Consider the following 23,383-nt stretch of genomic DNA (forward strand, 5'->3'; position numbering starts at 1 on the left):
GTTTTCTGCTAGTGCCACAGTCCAGTGCTGCCAGATACTCCTTCAGAACTGTGTAGACACACTGCACACCAATCTACAGCACAGATACACACAGAGAGACCCTGTTTTACAAAGCAGAGACTGGGCACTAGACATAAGAGGATAGATTACTGTCTATGAAAATTAGATTATGAACAGAACTATGATGATCGGTAAAAATCTACAAACATATGAGGTCAAGAAAATATCTTTAGACAGGTAAACAGGTAAACATCTACAGGCATATGATGGTAAATGGTAAATGGACTGCATTTATATAGCGCTTTTATCCAAAGCGCTTTACAATTGATGCCTCTCATTCGCCAGAGCAGTTAGGGGTTAGGTGTCTTGCTCAAGGACACTTCGACACGCCCAGGGCGGGGTTTGAACCGGCAACCCTCCGACTGCCAGACAATCGGTCTTACCTCCTGAGCTATGTCGCCCCATCCCATGAGGATGGGTAAATACCTTTAGACATATGAGGACAGGTAAGTATCATTTGAAACTGGGAACCGGTTAGTATCTCCTCCCACACAGGTCCCCCATTAAAAGGAAACAGGCTTAACTATTAACAGGCCTCAGAGGGCTGGGTCAACATGCATTCAACATTCATTATGGGGCCATTACCCCTAACCCATCCATGTAATGAGACAAGACTACATTTGGTGCTGTGACTTTGAGGGCAATCTAACATTAAGTTTACTGAGTTCGATCACAATGGATGTTACTTAGAAGGTATATACGAGAGAGAGATTGTGTGTGTGCGCGCGCGTGTGTGTGCGTGTGTGTGTTGAACTGTGCCTGGATGCAAGTCCTTGATACTATTTTCAGCTTCAAGATTTATTAACTTTTAAAAAATCCCATTTCCACTGGGTGAGAGCCATTATAACTGTCCCAGTGAGTCCAGATAAAGAGCTGAGCAGTGATGTTTAGTCATTCAAGTGTTATTGATGTGTTGTAAAAGGTTAAAGGCACAAGGATCCTGCTTTCAGGAGCCCCTCTGTCTGATTGTAATAGCTGAATGCAGGAACTGGAGCATGCAAGGCATCCCAGCAGCACCAGCGTTCTGACCCGCTTCTAGATCCCTGCCGTCACTCTCCTGCACAATACATGAGCATCCATTATAAAACTTTAAACACTGACCGCCTCTGTTCACTGCCTGCACTAATCTCAAGTCCTGAGTTGGGAAGGCAAACCATTTCAAATCAATAAAGCAGAACCTTTCCCCTTCATGATCTCACCTTCCCCATTGTGATGTTGATCCTTACCCTTTGTGGCATCACTTCTTCCCTTTTGTGTCACGGCTCCGGACTGCTAATTCCCCGTTTTGTTTTCACCCTGTGTTTTGTGTCTATGTCTACTATGGTTGGTTGTAATTGGATTATTGGTTTCTCACTTTCTGCACATGGCTGCTCGTTTCCTGTGATTGCCTGCACATGTCTCACATTGCATATAGGTTCCTTGTTTTGTTCTGTTCAGTGCTTGGTCTTTGTGTGTTCTTGCTTAGTCTCCTTGTTGCTAGCCCCCTGTGTCTAGTTTATACATACGCTGTTTCCTTGTGTTGCCCTGTTTTATCGTTTTGTACTGGTTTTTTGAAGTCTTCAGTAAAGACTTATTTACTACCTCTGCCTCCTTGTGTGATCTCTGATCCTGGGTCCTATCCTTTCTGTGAGCCCTGACACCACTCATTACACCTTATGCTGTTACACCTTCCCAATTACAAAACTATGACATTCCCTGTGTTGGCTTTTCTTGGAGGATATAGCCACAATGTGATTCCCAACAGATGCCAGTGGGGTTAAGCTTTGTCATCCAATAGGATTTATCATAATGAGTAGACACCGTTGTTGAGAAGCACAGAATGCTATGTGCATGCTACTTTGCAAAGGGCTGTGGGTTAGTTCAGACCTTCTGGGAAGGTTGATAAGGTCAAAATGTAATTGTGTGTGTGCATATGTGCATGCATGTGTATATTTGGTGACCAGCTGCTCTTCACTGGAGGCAGAAAGGGGAGGGGCACACAACTGCTTTATTAAGTGCTTACGGCCTATCAGGAGTGGGGTTGCGAGGAAGGAAGGGAAGGGTCATGCATCATTAGAAGTGATGACTCTGCCTCTGCTATATGACCTAGCAAGCTGTTTATTTCCCACACAGAACTGTACATTGAGTTATATTAGATGTTATTAGTCAATATTCTGCATACTTCTGGATTCTGTTTAAAGCTTCTTGGATTAATGTAGTAGATTCTTGACTGTCAACATCCGTATTAAGGTAATTTATGCAAATATTGAAGAGAAGCAGCCTATGTTTGGATCATTTTGGCACTCCGCTACCCACAACTCCTTGTTCACTTTTGATCATTCCTACAGTTACTCTTTGTACATGTGAGAATATTTCAAGATGGCTACGACTAGCAAGCTTCTGCAACCTGTGATCTGAAGACGGAGCGCTGCCAGAGAAAAGTTTTATTAAATATAAACGGAACGACAGAAAAAAGTTGCGAGCCAAAGGAAACAATTTGCAGCTAACTTATAGGAAAAAAAACTAATTTAAAACTTGAACTAACTAAACGGCTGACGGGGCTGTCCGTCCAACTATGACGGTCTGCCGGAGCTAGAAGGTGACGCCAAAGAGCACCGGCGTGAATTCAAGGAATCTGTATGGCCTGTGAGTTATGCCTCCTCTTACCTCTCAGTCCGGCTACAAAAGCTGCGCTCGCCTCACCCAGAAGATCTCGAAGTTGGAAGGGAGAATATCCGTTCTTTACCAGATAAGGGAAGATGAGAAGATCATTGACTCCATGGTGTCGTTTTGCCCTGCACCTACTATGGCTGTTGAAGAGATGGCTCCGACTGTCCCATGTGCGGTCTCTGCCTCGACCCAACCTGGAGTCCCGTGGGACGAGCTTGGTGCTAAACCCAAAGCCCTAGCCAATTCTACTCCACTCCTAGAGACTTGGTCCGTAGCAGGAAATCGTAGGGGGAGATGCTCTTCTTGCGCCCCCCATCACAAGGCATCAAGCTCATAAACAGATTCGGTATCCTAGATGAGCAGGAGTTTCCATTTATGAGCGAGAGTTCCCATCCTCGCGTTCTACCTCCTGCATCCTCTTCTGGTGAGTTCCGGCGTCCAGACAGAGCCTGGATGCACTCCTCGGCCCACGGCTGAACCCTTGGTCCGAGCTCACTCTCCTCCTCCGCCTGCTTCAGTGGCGGAGCCCTCGCTGCTCCCACCTCCTCCCTCTTCCGTGGTAATTGGTGACTCCATTATCAGAAACGTAAAGAGAAAGTCAGCGGTGACTCTTTTCTTTCCTGGTGCCAAGGTTGGTGACCTCATTGAGCACATTCCCAGCTTGCTGGTTAAATACCCTCTCACCCGTAATCTAATAGTTCATATTGGTTGTAATGATGTTTCTGCTCAGAAGTCAGAAATTCTAAAACGCGACTTTATCTGCCTTTTTAACACACTCAAAAATTGTGGAAAATGTGTATTTATTTCTGGTCCTATCCCTCCCCTTGGGAGAGGTGTAAATCGTTTTAGAAGTATTAGCCCTCCACACCTGGTTACAGTCCACCTGTGCATCCTACAACGATAATTTTGTTTTCATGGATAACTTTAACCTTTTTTGGAACGGCTCGTCCTTTTACAAAATTGATGGCGTTCACCCTAGTGCGTTGGGTTCTCGATTTTTAGCAAACAACATATTTTACTCTATTAATAATACCCCTCACATCTGACTAGCCTCTTTGTCCAAGTACACGTCTCGACAAAACACTAGTGGCTAATTGGAAATGTTCACCTGTGTCTAAACCGTCATATAATTGCCACACAGTCCCAATAGTTCCCCCGGGTGGCCTGGTGGACTTAAATCACCTATACTGCTATCAAAAGATTCCAACTCATATTAAGCCTAGGTATTTCCTTGGTTAGCTTGCTGTTTATGCTTGTGCATCTCGTAGGGTAAATCGCCAAAATCTTATATCTATCCCTTGAGCAACCTCTAGGTGCACTAGCCCAACTCGTTTAATATGGCGCTTTTTAATGTCAGAGCATTAACTAATAAGACATTTTTTATTAATGATATTATTTCTGAGCATAATCTTGATTTTATGTTTCTAACTGAAACTTGGTGTGGATGGTACAGCCGTGATGAACGAAATGTGTCCTTCAGGGTACAATTATTTTTATTCAATCAGGAAGGAAAGAAAGGAGGCGGACTAGCCTCTGTCTATGCAGAAAACATAAATTGCAAAAATATTGCTTTTGGAAAGTTCACGATGTTCGAATATCTTGCAGTTGTAGTAATGGGCAAAAAAACCAATACTGTTGCTAAATGTGTATCGCCTACCCAAGCATAACACAACCTTCTTTCCTGAATTCTCTGAACTGCTATCAATCTGCACTACAAATTATGACCATATATTCTTGTAACTGGTGATTTTAACTTTCATGTTGACAACACTACTGACAGCAAAGCAGAAGAATTTATGAAAATCTTGCTCCCCTTCGACTTAGTTCAGCATATTATGGTTCCCACGCACAATAGGGGACATACCCTTGATCTAGTAATTTCTCATGGCCTAAACATAAAAATAGGTCAAGTTATTGATATCGCTTTCTCAGATCACAGCTGCCTATTTTTTAACACTATTTTACCCACTGTCAAAAACGTTGTCCAACAAACTTTTAGAAAACGATACTTTAATAATTTATCAGCAGGTGTGTTCACTGATATGTTCCTGTATGATCAACAAGACTGCATGTCTAACGACTCTCTTAGCATCCATGAGATGGTTGATAACTTCAACTAGAAGTTAAAATCGGTTCTTAACGCAGTGGTTCCCAAAAAAATCTAAAAGAGGTGTAATATGAAAGTGACTCCCTGGAAGAATGAACAAACTCTTCACTTAGAGACTGTGCCGCAAAGCTGAACGCATGTGGTGAAAAAGCAAGTTAATCGTCCACCGCGACATATTGAAGGAGTGCATTGTCATTTATAATAACACTATTTGAATGGAGATGCAATCTGTCAGGCGGGGGGGGGCGAGGATGGACCCAAGCACAGAGTAAAAAGCCAAAAGTCAAAAAAATGGGGAAAACCAAAAGACTTTAATAACTAAACAGGGAACACAGGGAGCCGAACGCCTCACAGGGCGACTAAGAAAAACACAACAAAAACCTCAAAAATTCACAAGGAAACAAAAATACAAAATCCAAAAAACGTGGGGAACAGGGCAGGCAGGCAGGTAGCAAAAAACTCACAGGTAACAGGCAGGAACAGGAACAAAGGGTACAGAAACAAAAGAATCCAGCGCCTGAGTGAGGGAAGAGGGAGACTTAAATAGAAGCGACGCAGACGAGACACAGGAGGGCAAAATGAACAATCAAGCCACAGGGAGGGAGGGGAACACGAGACAAAACGCAACTAATAATTAGATAAGTGGAAACAATAAAACAATTAACAGGACACAAAGCCGGGGTGCCGCCATCTGGCGGCCCAACCAGGAATGACAAGGGGGGAAGACACAGAACCCAGACACAATCTCACTTCTCTAAAATAATTAGTGAAAATGTAAAAAATCCTAAACATATTTTTTCTACTATTGATAGATTACTCAAACCCTCGGCCCCACCAGTCCTACTCTTTCAGGCAGCGCCATCAAGATGCAAGTAATTTGCCCAGTTCTTTGATCAAAAGATCAGGGCTGCGTTTCCCAGAGTCTCCTTAGCGCTACATGCGTCGTAAGGTATACCTTAAGGTCTTCCTTTAGGTCTCGAGCTGTTTCCCAGCGCCTCCTAATCTAAAAAGGGTGGTCTGAGGCACTCGTAAGCTGTCCCTTAGCGACGCGCTCCGCTCATCCTGTCAGTTTTAGCCTTATTATGCCAACATTTTGCTTTTGAAATCGACAGTTGTACTACAGTGCGCAGCTAGTAGAACATCTGCATGCGAAAATGACAGTTTAATATTAACTATATGAAAATTAATTATCCAGTCAACGTTTCTGTGCATAGCACGTCATGAGAATGTTGTAGTTTCACCTGTCTATTCCCATCATGATGGCAATTAAGTATAGGGCTATCCATAATACTAATCCAATTTGTGGAAAAAATAAATAAATAAGTTTTTTTATTTAAATACGTAGTGGACTGAACTGAGGATGTGGCTTTTCTGACTGCATACCCTGTAGAAATTAGTTCGCTTGTGTGTGAGTCAATGATCACACTGACTTGGAACAAACCGCAGGTTTATTAAAAACATAAAACCCGTATGAGCAAAGCCAACGTGGAGTGAGTCGACTTGCATTACCGAACTAGAGCACGTTGATTGGCCTAGCCATAAACACACATACAGGTACGGTGGCTCATAATGAACAAATATAACTAAATGATCTACATCCCCTTCCTTTAGCTCACACCTCCTATATAAAACAAAGTAGCACTGGGTAAATACCAACCTTACCGAACATTTCTTTCTTACCATGTTGTTTTCCGATTTTCGGTAAACAACCCAATAATGATATTCTTGGTTAAACTTAAGATTATCCAACAGCAAATCAAGGTGGATGAACATATCACTTTAACAGTTTATTCATAAGGCATACCCGGTATAGAATTAATCATGATCAATTTCCACAGACGCGCTTTTGCCTTTCATCTACGATCATTTTTGCACTGCAAAGTCCGCGGGAATCAGTGGATATGCTGCTACGGTTGCCTATATATTGTGTGACAAAAACAAATTAAAATTAGACCTTTGTTTCAATAAGAACAAAATAATTCACCCATATGTAGCCGATATCCTTTTTACTGGGCTTCCAAGAAATCCGAGACTATGGCTTATATGTCCCGATTGATGCTCTTTATTTTATCTTTTGTAGCCTATATGTACGTATTTATTGAAACTATCACAAGGTCTCGTCTTGACTCTTAAAGAGATGATCTTTAGTAGGTATAGCTTCCTCTTCTGCAATATTAGATTGATGTAAAATGATTATGACAACACTTGTTATATTAAAACGTCATTCATAAGCCTTTACAAGTGAGACAATTGATTCGCTTGGCATCGATTGATAAACTTTTCAGCACCACAGTGAAGGCCAGCTCCAATTTACGACGTACCTTTGGAAGTGTCCCTTAAGGGAACTGTTAAGGTATAGTCTGGGAAACACTCGTAAAAAAGCGATTTCCCTTTTAAAGGTATACCTTAGAAACCTTCGTAAAACGTTAAGGTACATCGAAACTCTGAAACGCAGCCCAGAACAATTAGATCAGGTGTAACATACTCTGGAGTGTCACCATCTGAATGTACTACTTGCTGCTCAAGGAATACCATGGATAACTTCAAAATGCTAAATGAAGCAGAGCTAAAAAAAAAAAAAAACTATTGCCCAACTGAAATCCTCCACATGTTCCTTAGATCCTATCCCCACAGTCTTTTTCAAATAAGTTGCAAGTTGCCTCTCTGCCAGTGTACTGGGAAAATGAACTTGTCCTTGAAGACAGGATTTTTTCCTGATCCTCTTAAAAGAGCTGTTGTCAGACCGTTGCTGAAGAAAAATAACCTGGACCCCTCTGACTTAAGTAATTTTAGACCAATTTCAAATCTGCCTTTTTTAAGTAAAATCCTTGAGAAAATAGTATCTACACAGAGCAATCAGTTCCTCTGTGGAAATAATATCTATGAGACATATCAGTCTGGTTTTAGACAGAATCATAGCACTGAAACTGCCCTTGTTAAAATTGTTAATGACCTCAGAGTCAATGCTGATGTGTCCATTCTTGTACTACTTGATCTAAGTGCAGCCTTTGATATGGGGGCGACATAGCTCAGGAGGTAAGACCGATTGTCTGGCAGTCGGAGGGTTGCCGGTTCAAACCCCGCCCTGGGCGTGTAGAAGTGTCCTTGAGCAAGACACCTAACCCCTAACCCCTAACTGCTCTGGCGAATGAGAGGCATCAATTGTAAAGCGCTTTGGATAAAAGCGCTATATAAATGCAGTCCATTTACCATATCATTGGCCACAAGATTCTCATAAACCGCCTTGAAAATTAGGTTGGCTTCTCGGGTGCTGTTCTAAATTGGTTTAAGACGTGCTTAACTAATAGACACTTTTTCTTTATCCTAGGGGAACATGATTTTCTTTATGATGTGCCACAAGGCTCCGTACTTGGTCATTTGCTGTTCTCTTTGTACATGCTGCCACTTGGTGAAGTAATTAGAACGCATGGAGTCAATTTCCATAGCTATGCGGACGATACTCAGCTGTATGTTTCTCTTAAGCCTGATAACCCTCAGAGCTTAAATCAATTAACTAACTGTGTCTGACCAGTGTTATAAAGTGGATGAATAAGAACTCCTTAGACTAAACAAAGATAAAACAGAGATACTTGTGATAGGTTCGGACGCATAAAGAAACAAAATCCTGAGCAGGCCAGGGAATCTTGCTTTACAAGTCAAGCCAGCAGTAAAAAGTCTAGGAGTCATTATTGACCCAGAGCTAAGCTTCAAAAGCCAAATTGGCAATACCACTAGGACTGCCTTCTTTCATCTCAAAAATATATCAAGAGTTAAACCATATCTGTCATTACAAGATGCAGAAATATTGACTCATGCCTTCATTCTCAAGCCTGGTTTATTGTAATGCTTTGCTCACTGGACTGCCAAAAAAATGGATTAGTAAACTTCAACTTGTTCAAAATGCAGCAGCCAGAGTACTAACAAAAACAAGGAAAAGTGAACATATCACCCCAGTACTAGCCTCTCTGCACTGGCTACCAGTATCTTTTAGGATTGATTGATACTGGTTTCTAAAGCTCTTCATAACCATGCACCTTCATACATAACAGACTGTCTCTCACTTTATTCTCCAAATAGGATTCTAAGATCATCAAATACTGGCCTACTTGCTGTTCCAAGAACTAAAAAGAAACATGGTGAAGCAGCTTTTAGTTCTTATTCCCCAAAACTATGGAACACCTTACCAGTACATATTCGACAAGCAAAATCTGTGGATGATTTTAAAAAGCAGCTCAAAACTTACCCTTTTACCCTAACCTATCCTTAGTTTGCTCTTAATGATCTTACTATCTTATTTGCGTTTGTGTTTTTATACCTTTAGTTTGCTTTTCACTTCTTCACTATCTTATTTGTGTTCTTGTTTTATTGTTTTTATACCTTTAGTTTGCTTTTAATTACTTTACTATTTTATTTGTGTTCTTGTTTTATTGGTTTTATACCTTTAGTTTGCTTTTAATTACCTCACTCTCTTATTTGTGTTTTTGTTTTATTGTTTTTATAGGTTTAGTTTGCTTTTAATTACCTCACTATCTTATTTGTGTTCTTGTTTTATTATATTAAATTATTATTATTTTCTCATTATTATCCTTTATTATTTATTATTATTTCCTCTCATTTTATGTTAAGCACTTTGAGCTGCATTTTATGTATGAAAGGTGCTATATAAATAAAGTATTATTATTATTATTATTATTATTATTATTATTATTATTATTGTATGCTACCAATTTTGAACCCACTTTGAAAACAATTCCCCAATCTCCTGCTGATCTCATTTTCTAAATGAGTCACTTGTGTTAGTTCATAGAATTTGTGTCCAAAACTAGGCATGTAATATCATAAGTGCAGTTTCAGTAAAAAGAACCCACTTTAGTCAAAACCTTTCCTCAAATAGGTCCATGTAATTTATCTCTACCTGTAAAACCCATGCTGGTTAACAATATTCCAAGTATTATTTTCCACAAATGATTATAAATTCTTCCTAAAGATAGACTAGAAGTAGTATTTTATATGAGAAAAACTTTTAATAGGCTTGTAGTTTCCCCCTTATGCATTGATATTACCCATACATGGCTTCAAGTTATCTGTTATTTATTTGATTTTAAGAGACTGCATGAAAAAGGTTTTTAAATAATCTCCCCTAGTGGTGGAGTACTCCTTGGTATTTCTGTGTCCCAACAGATAAAATATAACATTGCTTGTCCACAAGAACAAGACATCTCTAAGAATGGGGTTAACATTTAATGAAAGAAACTTACGATCTAGGCAAGAGAGAATTGCATCATGTGTCAATTTTGATACTACAATCTCCTTTGTTGTAAATCTCAGACTCTCTTTGGAATGCATTTTGCACACTTTTGGGTGAAAAAAAAAAACCTGTGGCATTTTACTTTTTTATTTTTGACAAAAATACAAGTTTTAGATAAGAAAAGTTCGACCTCTGTTAAATCAGTAAGTCAACCTTGGTGGAGTGGTGCAGTGGGTAGCACTGTCGACTCACAGCAAGAAGGTCATTTGTTGGAATGTTGGCTTGGGCCTTTCTGTGTGGAGTTTGCATGTTCTCCCCATGTCCGCCATATTCCTGTGCTCCAGCACCCCCCGTGACCCTGATCAGGAATAAGTGTGTATAGATAATTGATGGGTATATATCCGTTATATATGTATACTGATTGGAATGTCTTCCGAAGTAACAATCTGTCTTTGGTCTCACATTGGATAACGTCATCTGTTTGTTTCTCATCCACATTCGTCTCAATATTACTTCTATAAGCTATAAGCATTAATAGAAAAAGATGCACTAAAAAACATTTTGTCTTTATTCCTTGTTCTTTTACTTTGAGCATCTTCACTGCATGTCTTCTAATACAATTTACATTTGTGTTAAAATATTGTGACTGAACACAATCATCTGCCTCTGCCTGTTCCCTTTTTAATTTCTCAGTAAAAATTCATTTTCAATGCTTTCTTTTGTTATTGCATCTGTCCTTACCTTGACTCTCCATGCCATGCAGCTTTAATAGTGACAAATTTGTGTGCACTTATATCTAAGAAAAGCTCAGTGGGAGTGTTCTTGGTAGCTGTGTGGAGAGCACTGGTGTAGCTGAATGCTGAATAAACATGGTCTTTACTGGATAATCATTGGTTCTGCATCCTGTAATAATAATCATAATAATTTTTCTTCATATAGCACTTTTCTTAAAACAAAGTTTACAAAGTGCTTCACAAAAAGTAGGTTAAAAGAAGCAATTTAACAACGGAGAACAATAACCAACAATAGACACGCAATGTACATATGTATCTTGAAGTATAAACATGTATGCAGAGGCTTATTCTGTTGCAGCCTGTGTGCAGAGGCAGTTATGGTTATGCAACAGTAAAATCCCAAACTTTGTGGGATACATAACTAAATGGAAGGCTTTGCAGGGATAACAGTAAAATTTAAAGGCTATATGCATGAGAGTGCTACATATTTGTAACAAGCTCCTGCCTGTGTGCTTGTGACAGCATTGAGAAGTGTTGAGGCCATCTAGGATTCCACAGAGCTTTTAAAGGAGAACTTCTAAAGCCAGAATGACAACGTAAACTTGTGGGAACACCTGCTCAATGTTCATTAGCAGACGCAGTGAATTACTGCCATTTGAGCTAAGGTCTAAATACAGTCACAGTGGAGAACTTCCATTCACAGCCAATGCCAGAACATGTATCATCTCAGTATAAGAGAACAATCACAGAGTCTCCAGCGCTTAGGTTAAGAGGATAGCTTAATCATTTGCCTCATGACTCACTGATCTATTCATATAGTCCGTGAGGAAGTGAGCAAGGGGAGGCAGGACTCCATGCGAATAACACATTCTGTAATGACTATAATGCTTCCTTTCCCACAGTGATAATTAATGAATCACTGCACATGAGTGACATATTACATGTTTTTAACATTTCTAACAACCGTTTATTTTGGGGAAAAATGCACTAAAGTTAAGAGGTATTCTAAGATCTGCAGCACTATAACTACAATATTCAGAACTACAGAGCAATAAACTGCAGCACCATGAACTACGAAACTATAAAATGCATCACTCCAAAGTGCAGAACTATAAACCACAGTGCTCTGAACTGCAGCAGTATAGCCTGCAGCAGCATTTTGTAAAACTGTCTATTTTATAAAAGAGTAGAATTATAAGATGTAACAGTATACACTGCAGGGCTATAAACTGTTATAAACTGTAGCACTCAAAACTGCAGCAATATAAACTGTAGTGCTCCAAACTACATCACTGTAAGCTGCAGCATGTTAAATTGCAGCACTGCACTTTACATGGTTTAAGTGTCTCTAAGGTCTGTACATTCTATTGGCTCCACATCAATCTACAGTCACAGGATGATCAGGGTGATCTCGCCCACAAGTTAATGCAGTACAGTTATAATTGGTGGAATATGGTAAAAAAAAAAAAACATATTAAAGCAGCAAAGTGTGTGACAGTCGAGATATCTTACAATAATAGAGAGATTTTTTTGACTGATAGATGGGTGTTTTAGCCCAATAGAGAGATTGTTTTAGGCTCAAAAAGGAATTATTTAGACTTACAGAGGGGTGTGTTTTAGCCTCTTTGTGAAAGATTTTCGACTGTTTTAGCAGGTTGTAATGAGGACCAGTCACCTGATCCAGACTGAAGAGGACACTAAAAATGGTGCTTCAGAATACTGCTCTCTTCACACTGTGTTCCCTCAGATTTATAGAAATGGAATTATAACAGCCGCAACACTCAACACATCTGTATTCTGCAAAGACGGTTCTGGCAATTGTCCGACAATACAAACTTTGTAAGATCAAATCTGATAAGTGGACATAAACCACAGCAATTTTTTTCAGATATGACGAGTGAAGGGGTTGGCAATATGATTTCCAGTGTAATTTATCATTTGAAATAACATCAGTCAGCTGTTATCTGTATAGGAAATATTTGCAATGCCATTTGAATTGTATCATATATCTTACTTAATGAGTTACTGGAACAACAGCTGGTAGTTCTATTTAGAGCTTAGAGTGTATGTGCTTCAACCTCTGCTTTCCTGTTTAAAGTGTATGTTTGTTAAATATTTTTATGATTTAAATATAAATGCAATGATTTGTTGAGAGATCCATGACCCTCTAGCTGCTGTGTTTGGATAAATCACCAAGTGAATTAAAACCAGTAACTTGGTTGCCATGCCAACCAGCTTCCTCCCCCAGACATTACCGTGGTTTTCAGTGAATTCCGACTGATGCCCCTACAAACACAGGCCTGAGGCCATGCACCATAATTCTATTTCAGACGTACTTTAATTAAACAGCAAGCATGACACTGTGAAACCCAGTCTTGACTCATACTTCCTGAGACAATATGCTAGACCTCCTGCAATTACACTTGTAACCGGGTTTCATGATGGTTTTAATAAAGGAAACAGTTTAATCACATTCTTGTGATGGGGCCCGAACAACCTCAAATTGAAAAGCTGAGACTGCATGGGCTACAACTTGAAATAAGAGTCTGCAGAGAAAGATTTACTTTTGCGACTGATCCCAGGAAGTTTTTTGCACAGGGTTGTTAATGTGTGGAGTAGCTTGCTGTGTTATTTAGTAGAGGCAAAAAACCTTTGGTTGTTTCAGTGCAAACCTGGCATAGTGCTGGGTATATATATATATATATATATATATATATATATCCTGAACAAAAATATAAATGCAACACACATAGATTCATTAAGCTATTGATTTTATGTGATTGGGGATACAGATATGCATTTGTTAGTCACAGATTTCCCAAAAAATAAGATACCATGAAATGGCCAGAATACCGATCAGTTTCTTGTGTGACCATGCCTCATGCAACGCAACACATCTCCTTCGCATTGAATTGATCAAATAGTTGATTGTAGCCTGTGGAATATGTCCCACTCCTCTTCAATAGCTGTACAACGTTGTTGGATATTGGTGGGAACTGGAACACGCTGTCATATGCGCTGCTCCGGAGTATCCAAAATTGCTCAATGACTGACATGTCTGGTGAGTATGCAGGCCATGGAAGAACTGAAGACATTTTCAGCTTCAAGGAATTGTGTACAGATCCTTGCAACATGGGGCCGTGCATTGTCATGCTGAAACATGAGGTGATGGTGGTGGATGAATGGCACAGCAATGGGCCTCAGGATCTCATCACGATATCTCTGTGCATTCAAATTGCCATGGATAAAATGCACTTGAGTTCTCTGCCCATAGGATATGCCTGCCCATACTAACACCCCACCACCACCACGGGCCACTCTGTTCACAACGTCGACAACAGCAAACCGCTCACCCACCCGATGCCATACACGCTGCCTGCCATCTGCCCAGTACAGCTGAAACCATAATTCATCAGTGAAGAGGACTGTTCTCCAGCGTGCCAGTGGCCATCGAAGGTGAGTTCTTGCCCACTCACGTCGATTGTGATGCTGAACTGCAGACAAATCAAGACCCCGGTGAGGAAGTCGAGCACGCAGATGAGCTTTCTTGAGGTGATTTCTGACACTTTGAACAGAAATTCTATGGTTGTGTAAACCAATTGTTTCATCAGCTGTCCATGCTGCTGGCCTCAGACGATCCTGCAGGTGCAGAAGTCGGATGTGGCAGTCCTGGGCTGGTGTGGTTACACATGGTCTGCAGTTGGGAGACCTGTGGGACGAACTTTCAAAATCTCTGAAACAACACTGGCTTATGGTAAAGAAATGAACACCCATTACTCTGCCAACAGCTCTAGGACATTCCTGCAGTCAGCATACCAATTGCATGATCTCTTAACTCTTGAGGAATCTGTGACATGGTGTTGAACAACAAAAAACTCAACATTTTAGGGTAGCCTTTTATTGACCCCATCATAAGGAATACCTGTGTAGTGATCGTGGCTTTTAATCAGCATCTTGATATGCCACACCTGTGCAGGAGATGGATTATCTTGACAAAGGAGAAATGCTAGCTAACAGTGATATAAACAAATCTGTGGCCAAAATTTGAGACAAATAAGATCTTTGTGCACATAGAACAAATTTTTTAGGTATGAAATAAACACGCTAAAAATGGCTGCAAAAATAAATGTGTTGCGTTTATATTTTTGTTCAGTGTATATATATATATATATATATATATGCAGGTGGGCAACAAATTTTTTTAAAAGCCAACAAAGTGTATTAGTAAGGTGTTGGGTCACCACAATCTGCCAGAACAGCTTCAATGCACCTTGGCATAGATTCTACAAGTCTCTGGAGCCCTACTGGAGGGATGGAACACCATTCATCTAAAAGATATTCCACCATTTGGTGTTTTGATGATGGTGGTGTAAAGAGCTGTCTCGCACATCAGTCCAAAATCTCCCATAGGTGTTCAATTGGGTTGAGATCTGGTGACCATAAAGGCCATAGCATATGACTCACATCATTTTCATACTCAGAAAACCATTCAGTGACCCCTCATGCCCTTCGGATGGGGGCACTGTCATCCTGGAAGAGACCACTTCAATCAGGATTTAAATGTTTCATCTTAGGATAAAGGTAATCCCTCAGAAAAACTTGATTTGCAGTGACCCTTCCCTCTAAGGAGGCAAGACCCAAACCATGCCAGGAAAATGCCCCCCACAGCATAACAGCCACCGGAACCCCTCACTCCGGGGTTAAAGAATTCAGGCCTTTGCCGTTCTCTTGGTGTATGCCACACATGCACTCGCCCACTTGTCGAGAATATGGTGAAGGATGATTAATCTGACCATAACACTTTTTTCCTCATCTCTGTTGACCAGTGCCAATGGCTTTTGCATCACTGAACTCTCAAATGCACAATCGTCTTTGTAACGAGGGGTTAATGCACTCGAACCTTACTATAATATCCCTCTCTATGTAGTTGTCGAGGGACTGCTTTTGCTGAAACTGTCTGATTACATCCTGCATTGACATTGTTAGTCACCGGAGGAAGAGTTGCTCATCTGTTTTTCCTTACATATCACACTAATGCACGAGCATCACAGTCATCGAATGTGCGCTTTTGATGACAATTTATGACCCTATTTACTGATGTCTTTCCCATAGATCTAAATGCAGATGTCAGTTTAGTCACAGTTCCTTTGCCAGTGGCGCAGTCTTTGTAAATGGTAAATGGACTGCATTTATATAGCGCTTTTATCCAAAGCGCTTTACAATTGATGCCTCTCATTCGCCAGAGCAGTTGGGGGTTAGGTGCCTTGCTCAAGGACACTTCGACATGCCCAGGGCGGGGTTTGAACCGACAACCCTCCGACTGCCAGACAATCGGTCTTACCTCCTGAGCTATGTCGCCTGAAGCTCCTGCCATCCGTGCCCCAATAATGAACCCTCTTTCAAAGTCACTTAGATCTTTTCCTGTTGGCATCTTGATCCAAGATCAGCTGAGCCTGCTTAGCATTTTTATACATGCCATAAAGCATGATATAATGCAGTACACACGTATGGAAACATATGCATTTGCTATGTTTCTCTACTCATTTATTCAGGGTTTTCCTTTAATTTGTCTGTTTGTCTATACATACACACACACACACACACACACATATATATATATATATACATACACATACGTACACACTCACACACACACACACACACACACACACACATACATATATGCACACCACCTGTGAGACCAGCATCAATTTTATTCCCAGACAGTGTGGCTGCTTATCCTTTCCTGGCTCTTGTCCTTGCCGCATTCTCCCCCGGCTCGAACCTAAGGGGAGAGTGAATGTCCTGCCAGGAATGGTGAGGCAAGAGAGAGAGCTGCTCTAGCATTCATGAGGATGCTGTCTATACAGCACCTAGTACTTCAGCTACATGGGAGGCCTGCAGGACCATGGACAGCATCAGCTTTACTCTCAGGGTAGCATGTGCGTCTAATTGACAATCATGCCTCACACACACACATACACACACACACTGTACACTACACTCTGTGAAAATTACACCCCAACAAGTCTCAATTGCACACATTCGCACCGCATACAATTAGCAGTCTTCCCTGGGGGACGCAGCTGGACCTGTATTGACCACACTCACTCTCTAAACATCATCCCCATCCAAGGCCACAGGGACACAACACATAACATTACAGTAACTAAAATACCGTGGGGCCCACAGTCACACCGTGAAGCCGATGGGGAACTACCACAAAATAAAAAAATTTTAAAACCCAAAAAAAGAACCGCACCTTCTGGTAAGTAGTCCATCGTCACACAAACCACCCAGACACTCACATGCGATATTGGTGTAATAATGAGGTGCATTGTACCCGGTTGTTATAATGCCCCCGTTAAACTTGACTTGAAAGCACATTTTCATAGTTTTCCATGCGATGAAACTTTGTGCCAGACATGGCTGGATGTAATCAGACACCCCAACATAACAGCTGAAGAAGTTCGCAAACGAGGACTAAGGGTATGCAGTGACCACTTTGAAGGCATCGACTACCAAGGCGACCGTCTGAAGCCTGGAGCTGTACCCACTATTTTCCGATCGTTGGTCGAACTGCTCGAGATAGGTACTATGCAGGCTGGCTAACGTTATCGCATCTGTCTGTGATACATAGGATGTCTACCACCAGTTGCCGTTTGTCCTGGGAATAGCCTGTGTTTCCTCAACCTCGGCCCGCTCCTGACTCGCTTTCGCACGATCAGCCTGCAAATTATCCAGCTCTTCTTCTGTGTATTCTGGCTCGAATCGATAGGGCACAACAATCCCATGATCAAAAACAAAATATCTTTCGTCCTCAGACATTTTCAGTTTTGCTAGCTAGTAGTCATACAACACTATTTCTATAACTAACCTAAAGTTATTGCCTGCAGGTACGCCCACATAAGAAGTCGCGCAATGATAGGCATCCTTGAGTTCGACACTAAACTGCCTGGGTCTACTTCCTGCATTTGTAAAGGAAAACAACAAAACAGTGTAAAATATTAACATAATGAAATAACTAATCGAAAAATGAAGGGCGACACATTCATTAGAAGGACAATATCAGTCATGAGAAACATAAGTGTTATAAAGTGCAATTCCCCTTTAATGTGAGGAATGCTCTCAACTGGCAGTGAACAAAGGCAGATTTCAAGCAGCCAATCGACCAAAGGATTGGCTCTCACACAATGAGACTGTGCAAGCCAGTAATCTGAATGCATCCCTCCCTTACCCTCACCCAGGGTGATTGCTACAGCCAGTTATGCACCTCCTACAGTTGACACTGGTGTGGCCAGGATTTGAAATGAGAACTGGGTCCCTCTACATTTAAAGCTCCCCAAGAGTGTGCCACCCAACATCCAAAGCCCTAATCCTCAATCATAGGTATAAGATATAAGGCTGATTTGGCTCTTTTAATGATTGAGCCTATTGGGATATGCAGTTCAAGCCTTCAGAGAAGGAAAATGCTATGTTCTGTTATGTATTCAAGAGAAGAGACACATCTGTACAAGGGGGCAGGATGAAAACCAATCACCCTTGTTTTGAGTCAAGGCAGAAACGAATGAGCTACACACAGGTACTAAACAGAGAAGCAAGTAGAGGGGAAAATGACATGACTACAATATACAGCAATGTCAAACATTGTATCCCGTAAGAAAACATTTTAAAAGAACAATAGGTGAGATCAGTTTGAATCCGATAATTAGATTATATTGATTTTGCAAGTAGATGAAATAGAGACAAAAAGTAGATGCATTACATATGAGATTGAAGCTTTGTTTAATAATTGTAAATGAATTTGTCATCACATATAATAAACGATTGCTTTTGGTGTAGGTAATTTATCTATAAATTGTGGCATACAGTTTTAAATCTTTTTTTGAACCACGCAGAGGATTTAATATATGATGCTGCTTTTGTTATGGTAATGAATAAGGGGTAACCGTGTCCTGGATATTATGTTTATGGTGATAGAAAAAAATAATGCCCTATTATGATGTCAAAAACTCAGGGGTGCGGTGTGGGTGGGGGGATGACCAAAGACTGGTCCATTATGACCATTATGACATCATAAACTCCACCTGGATAGACCCTCACGAATACAGAGTGTGCTCGTTGTATTTGTAAGGCATAAAACCATCTCTTCTAGATTATAGAAAATACATCACAGAAAAAGTTGCAACTGCATGCAGTGTATCATCTGTATCATCCTGAGTATTATTATAACATTAAATTAGTAAATGTGGCATATTGTAACTGAAATTATTGTTAAGCCTAAACCATTATCTTTCTAACAGAGCTTGTGTGATTGAATGTTTCGCATCAGCGGGAGATAAATTAACAGTTGTGATCTAGTTGTATGGTTCCACTTCAGACTTCAACTTTTTATTTAAAATATTTCAAACGTGTATCTCGTTTCTTTTATTAAGAACTTGCGCGCACACACGCATATTAGCTCGAACGCTGCACACGAGCACAACGAAACGCATGCACACCTTTCCCAAACTGTTTCACGAAGAAATGGAATATCGAGTTTTTTTATTAATTCAATTTTTTATATAAATACTATATGAAATATAGTAAGGAAAGCTCTTTGTGAGTTTCCGGACTATATGTGCCAGAAATAAAACCTGGTCGGTTGTCTCTTTAAATCAGCGCGGCAGTGTTGATATGTCCTCGAGCAGAGATGGTAAGAACCATTTCCACCTCTGCGGCAGGGAGCGGGAGCAAGTGCGCGCGAGAGCAGTGTAGACAAATCTAATCAAACCCATTCCCATGGTTACTGATGCACTGTGGTAGCTCCCAGTCTGAGGCTAAAGCGAGGAAACGCTTCACTTGTGTTTTACACGGGTTAAAAATGCGCGCGGCTTTGGCAAACGGTGTTTTTTGTTCACATCCCCCCCTTTCTTTCCTATTTGGAAAACGGTAGCAATCTCTTCCGTAGACTTGGCTTTGGCTGCTTCCCCAGACCATCTCTGCGTTGCAATCTGTTGATAATTTTACTAGCGACCCGCAGTTTATCGTCCTTTGAAATGGGAAAGTGTTTTCTTGCACAGGGAATTCTGTACAACCTACAGAGGATGGGAATCGTAGGCGTATTTCAACACCAGTTGCATTTGCCAAATTAGGTAAGGTGACTGTAAAATTGTCCATTTCCTTCGAACGTGCATTTGGAGCAACGAAATCTGCGGCAGCCTAATGAAAGACTAGGATGATGCAGACATATATGTATGCCAAACTGAGTAATTCTACAGAATGTATTTCTTTCATTCATACCGACAAACGTGGTGCTGCACCGACAGGTGACAGATAATCTGTTACCACAGAGGTATATCGACTGTCTGTTCAACAAATTGTGGCAGTTACATCGTTTTTCGCGGAAAAATATCGTGTTTTAAGTTACATTTGAGAATCGTGTGCAAACGCGTAACATAAGACAAGGTATTCGCATTTCTATCGCGTCAAAGGGCGTCATTGTTGTCTTCATCTGATAAATGTGGTAGCCAAGGATACCTCTAATATTGCAGAGCATGTTTTTTTAATGCTTTGTACTATCCCCGATCACTTGGTATCTTCAACGATGGAACTAAGCACACACTGTATATTTTATACAACGGTTCCTTTCTCACGTTCAATACACACAAAAGTACTTTCCGCTCTGCTTGTCTGACTCATCCGATGCTATTGCAGATGGGTGCCGCCTCGGGTTTCTCGCGCAACTCATTACCACTGCTCGTGGGCACTTGGTTGACTCAGCTGCAGCCTGTTGGAATGCTGGCCTGGTAGATGGGCACGCGGGCCGGAGGGCAGAGTGCGGGCTTATAACCACATTGGCTGGACCATCACCGTTCACCACACACTAAACCACAACTCCCCGTTACTCATGGTGAGTACGTCACAGACCAGGTCATTCCACATAGCCTTTCACCTGTATTATTATTAGTGGGTGTATGTCTGTTAGCGGTATATATGTGGGGTTTGAATGGCTGTTTAATTTCTGTTTAGTTTATTTCCTTTTGCTCTAAAAAATATGACGTCAGTTCAGACGCTGGATGCTGAATTGCTGTGTATGTTGTGTTTTACTTGTGTCCATAACGCTGAGTTTAAGTAAAATCATTTAAGTAATTTAAGTCAAAATGGCTTTCTGGAACTACTATTGCCCCATATATTCGCGATTACGTACGGTGCAATAGCTCTTAGCTTGTCGAAATGTGTTATTTAAAGAAAAGAGCGTCCTTTAGCTTCTCTGTTTTCCAGCAAGGACATGTGGTCTTCTGTTTCGTCTTCGGACTCCTGGTTTGTATTCTGCCTGCATGCCCATGTCTTATTAGAAAGGACTCCGTGTGGATACGGAGTTCCCAGCGCCTCTGTGCGCAAGGGTGGGAATTAGGAGTCCGCAAGCCTTTTAGCGATAGCAGGTCTACTCGAATCACTGCATACACAAATAACCAGTTGTTATTTGTTTATCTGTTTACACGTTATCTGATAACATTACAAAGTCGTTCTCCGTGTCGGTGTCCGCTGAAGTATTAGATCATATTTTCGCTTGAAAAGGAGAAGAAACGTTAGAAGTGCTACGCTCCAGGGAAAGGGCGGCAGAGGCTGTCCTGGAAGTGAGAGAACGTGAACACTGAGTACCGATCTGTCGTTGTCAGATGGAGCACAGATGTCAGCCCATCACTGCGTTGGGTTATGGCAATGCGTGTGTTCAGTATCCTTCCAGAATACCACAGTGGCTCTCTGTCAGGCAAAGCGGAGCACGACCACATGTATTATGAGATCGCGAGACAAATAAATGTGACGAGAAAGATAAATTATTCTTCCACAATGTCACAAAGCTTCACTGATTTGGCAAGCATTGTGTTTTAAATTATGAATTGTGGTCTTATTTACGCATTTGGTGCACCTATATGTTGTAGGGCAGTTCAACATACCAAACTATTTTGATTCCCTGCGACGTATTTTTGCTCTTGGTGTTCAATTCAATTCAATTTTATTCGTATAGCACCTTTTACAGAGACACCATCACAAAGACACTTTGCAGTGGGAATACAAAAGGAAATCTGGCAAAAAATAATAGTCACCGCACACTCCTCAATGAATGCATTTAATTACATTATCCTATTTCTTATGTGAATATTTCTGCAGTCTAAGTGCTTTGTACAATGAATAGTATTCCTTTATTGAAGAGTTAACTATCCTTATCATGGTCTCTCTCTCTCTCTCTCTCTCTCTCTCACTGTGTTCTTTGGAAGTAGTTGCAGAACTACACAACATTCACAACAAATACACCAATCACTTGTGTGGAAATACTTGTTTAATTTAGTTTTGAAGGTGCTCTGCTTGGTTTTGACATGATAAAAGAGAAGTTCAAGTTTGTGCCCATAACAAGTCCTGGTGGTAATGGGGCTAGCAGGTTTCAGAACCATGGACAGATACAGGTGGCTCTTCTGTAGTCTGAGTACTACTCCAACTACTTAATCCAGTTTTACCATTATGGTGATGTTTAAAACATTGGCAAAACAGCATGGTTTTTTTAAATAGGATTTTTTTGTCTGATTATTAATGTTCATGTTGCTGCTGAAGCTAAAGCAATGTTTTTGGATGACTGTTGTTTAATTATTTCCTGATCACAATGACATAACCACAGTTAGTCTGAGTACCATCTCAGCTTAGAAATGCTTTCCTAAGATAAGCGTTTAGAAGGAAAACCATAGAGTGAAATAGGTTTAGATAGATAGATAGAAAGATAGTTTATTTTGTCCTCAAGGATAAACCGGGTCTTTCTACACATGGGTAGTCTATACCTACGGCCACTTCACACCCACCACACGAACGCACACGTACCGACCATGATGTTGCAGCTAGCGCTTGCGTCGGATCGACAAAACAAGCTAATCTTCACATTACCATGCCTTTAAGATGTTTGTGAGGTAACTGTGATGCTTTACAGGATCGGTTGTAAAGGATTTTTCCAAAACCATTTTCCACTTTTTATGTACCCCAGTCATCTATCTTATCTCAAATAGCCTTTCATTTTTAGTGTAGGGGGATTCCTTATACATTTTCTCAGTGTACAACATGTTCAGTCAAATCCACACAGTTTCTCAGTGTGAATAATAACTAATCTAATACACACTGTCAGTGTGCCATTTAAGTAATCTGATGTATGCGCTCTGACAGTGTGCAACATAATCAGTAAAATACATTCTCTCACTGTGCAGCATTACCTGTCAAGTATACACATTTTCCCATATAACCAATGAAATGTGCGCTTCCTCACAATATAACTGCAAATACACTCTCCTCCACAACGTAACCAGTCAAATACACACTCTCTCCCTCAGTTTAACCAATAAAATACACACTCTCTCCCTCAGTTTAACCAATAAAATACCCATGCTCTCCCACAACTTAACCAGTCAATTAAGCAGTCTTTCCCACAGCATACCAAATCAAATACCCACACCATCCCCACAGCTTAACCATTCAAATACACACTCTCTACCAAAGCATAACCAATCAATATCAGTCAGGCAGTGTTGATGGATGACTTAGCAGTGAATACGTGCATTCTCC

At 40.7% G+C, this 23,383-nt stretch overlaps 1 protein-coding gene across 1 annotated transcript in view; it reads left to right on the forward strand.

Moving 5' to 3' along the window:
• Positions 1–2,614: 2,614 nt before the first annotated feature.
• Positions 2,615–23,383, forward strand: part of LOC118217991 (adhesion G protein-coupled receptor A1-like) — a 48,438-nt gene continuing 27,669 nt past the window's right edge. Inside the window, exons 1-3 of the mRNA XM_035400282.1 lie at positions 2,615–2,620; positions 2,714–2,993; positions 3,228–3,395. Of these exons, the coding sequence (XP_035256173.1) occupies positions 2,615–2,620; positions 2,714–2,993; positions 3,228–3,395 (454 nt within the window). The remainder of the gene's footprint in view (positions 2,621–2,713; positions 2,994–3,227; positions 3,396–23,383) is intronic.

The sequence above is a fragment of the Anguilla anguilla genome, chromosome 2 (genome assembly GCF_013347855.1).
Source record: "Anguilla anguilla isolate fAngAng1 chromosome 2, fAngAng1.pri, whole genome shotgun sequence".
Taxonomy (NCBI): domain Eukaryota; kingdom Metazoa; phylum Chordata; class Actinopteri; order Anguilliformes; family Anguillidae; genus Anguilla; species Anguilla anguilla.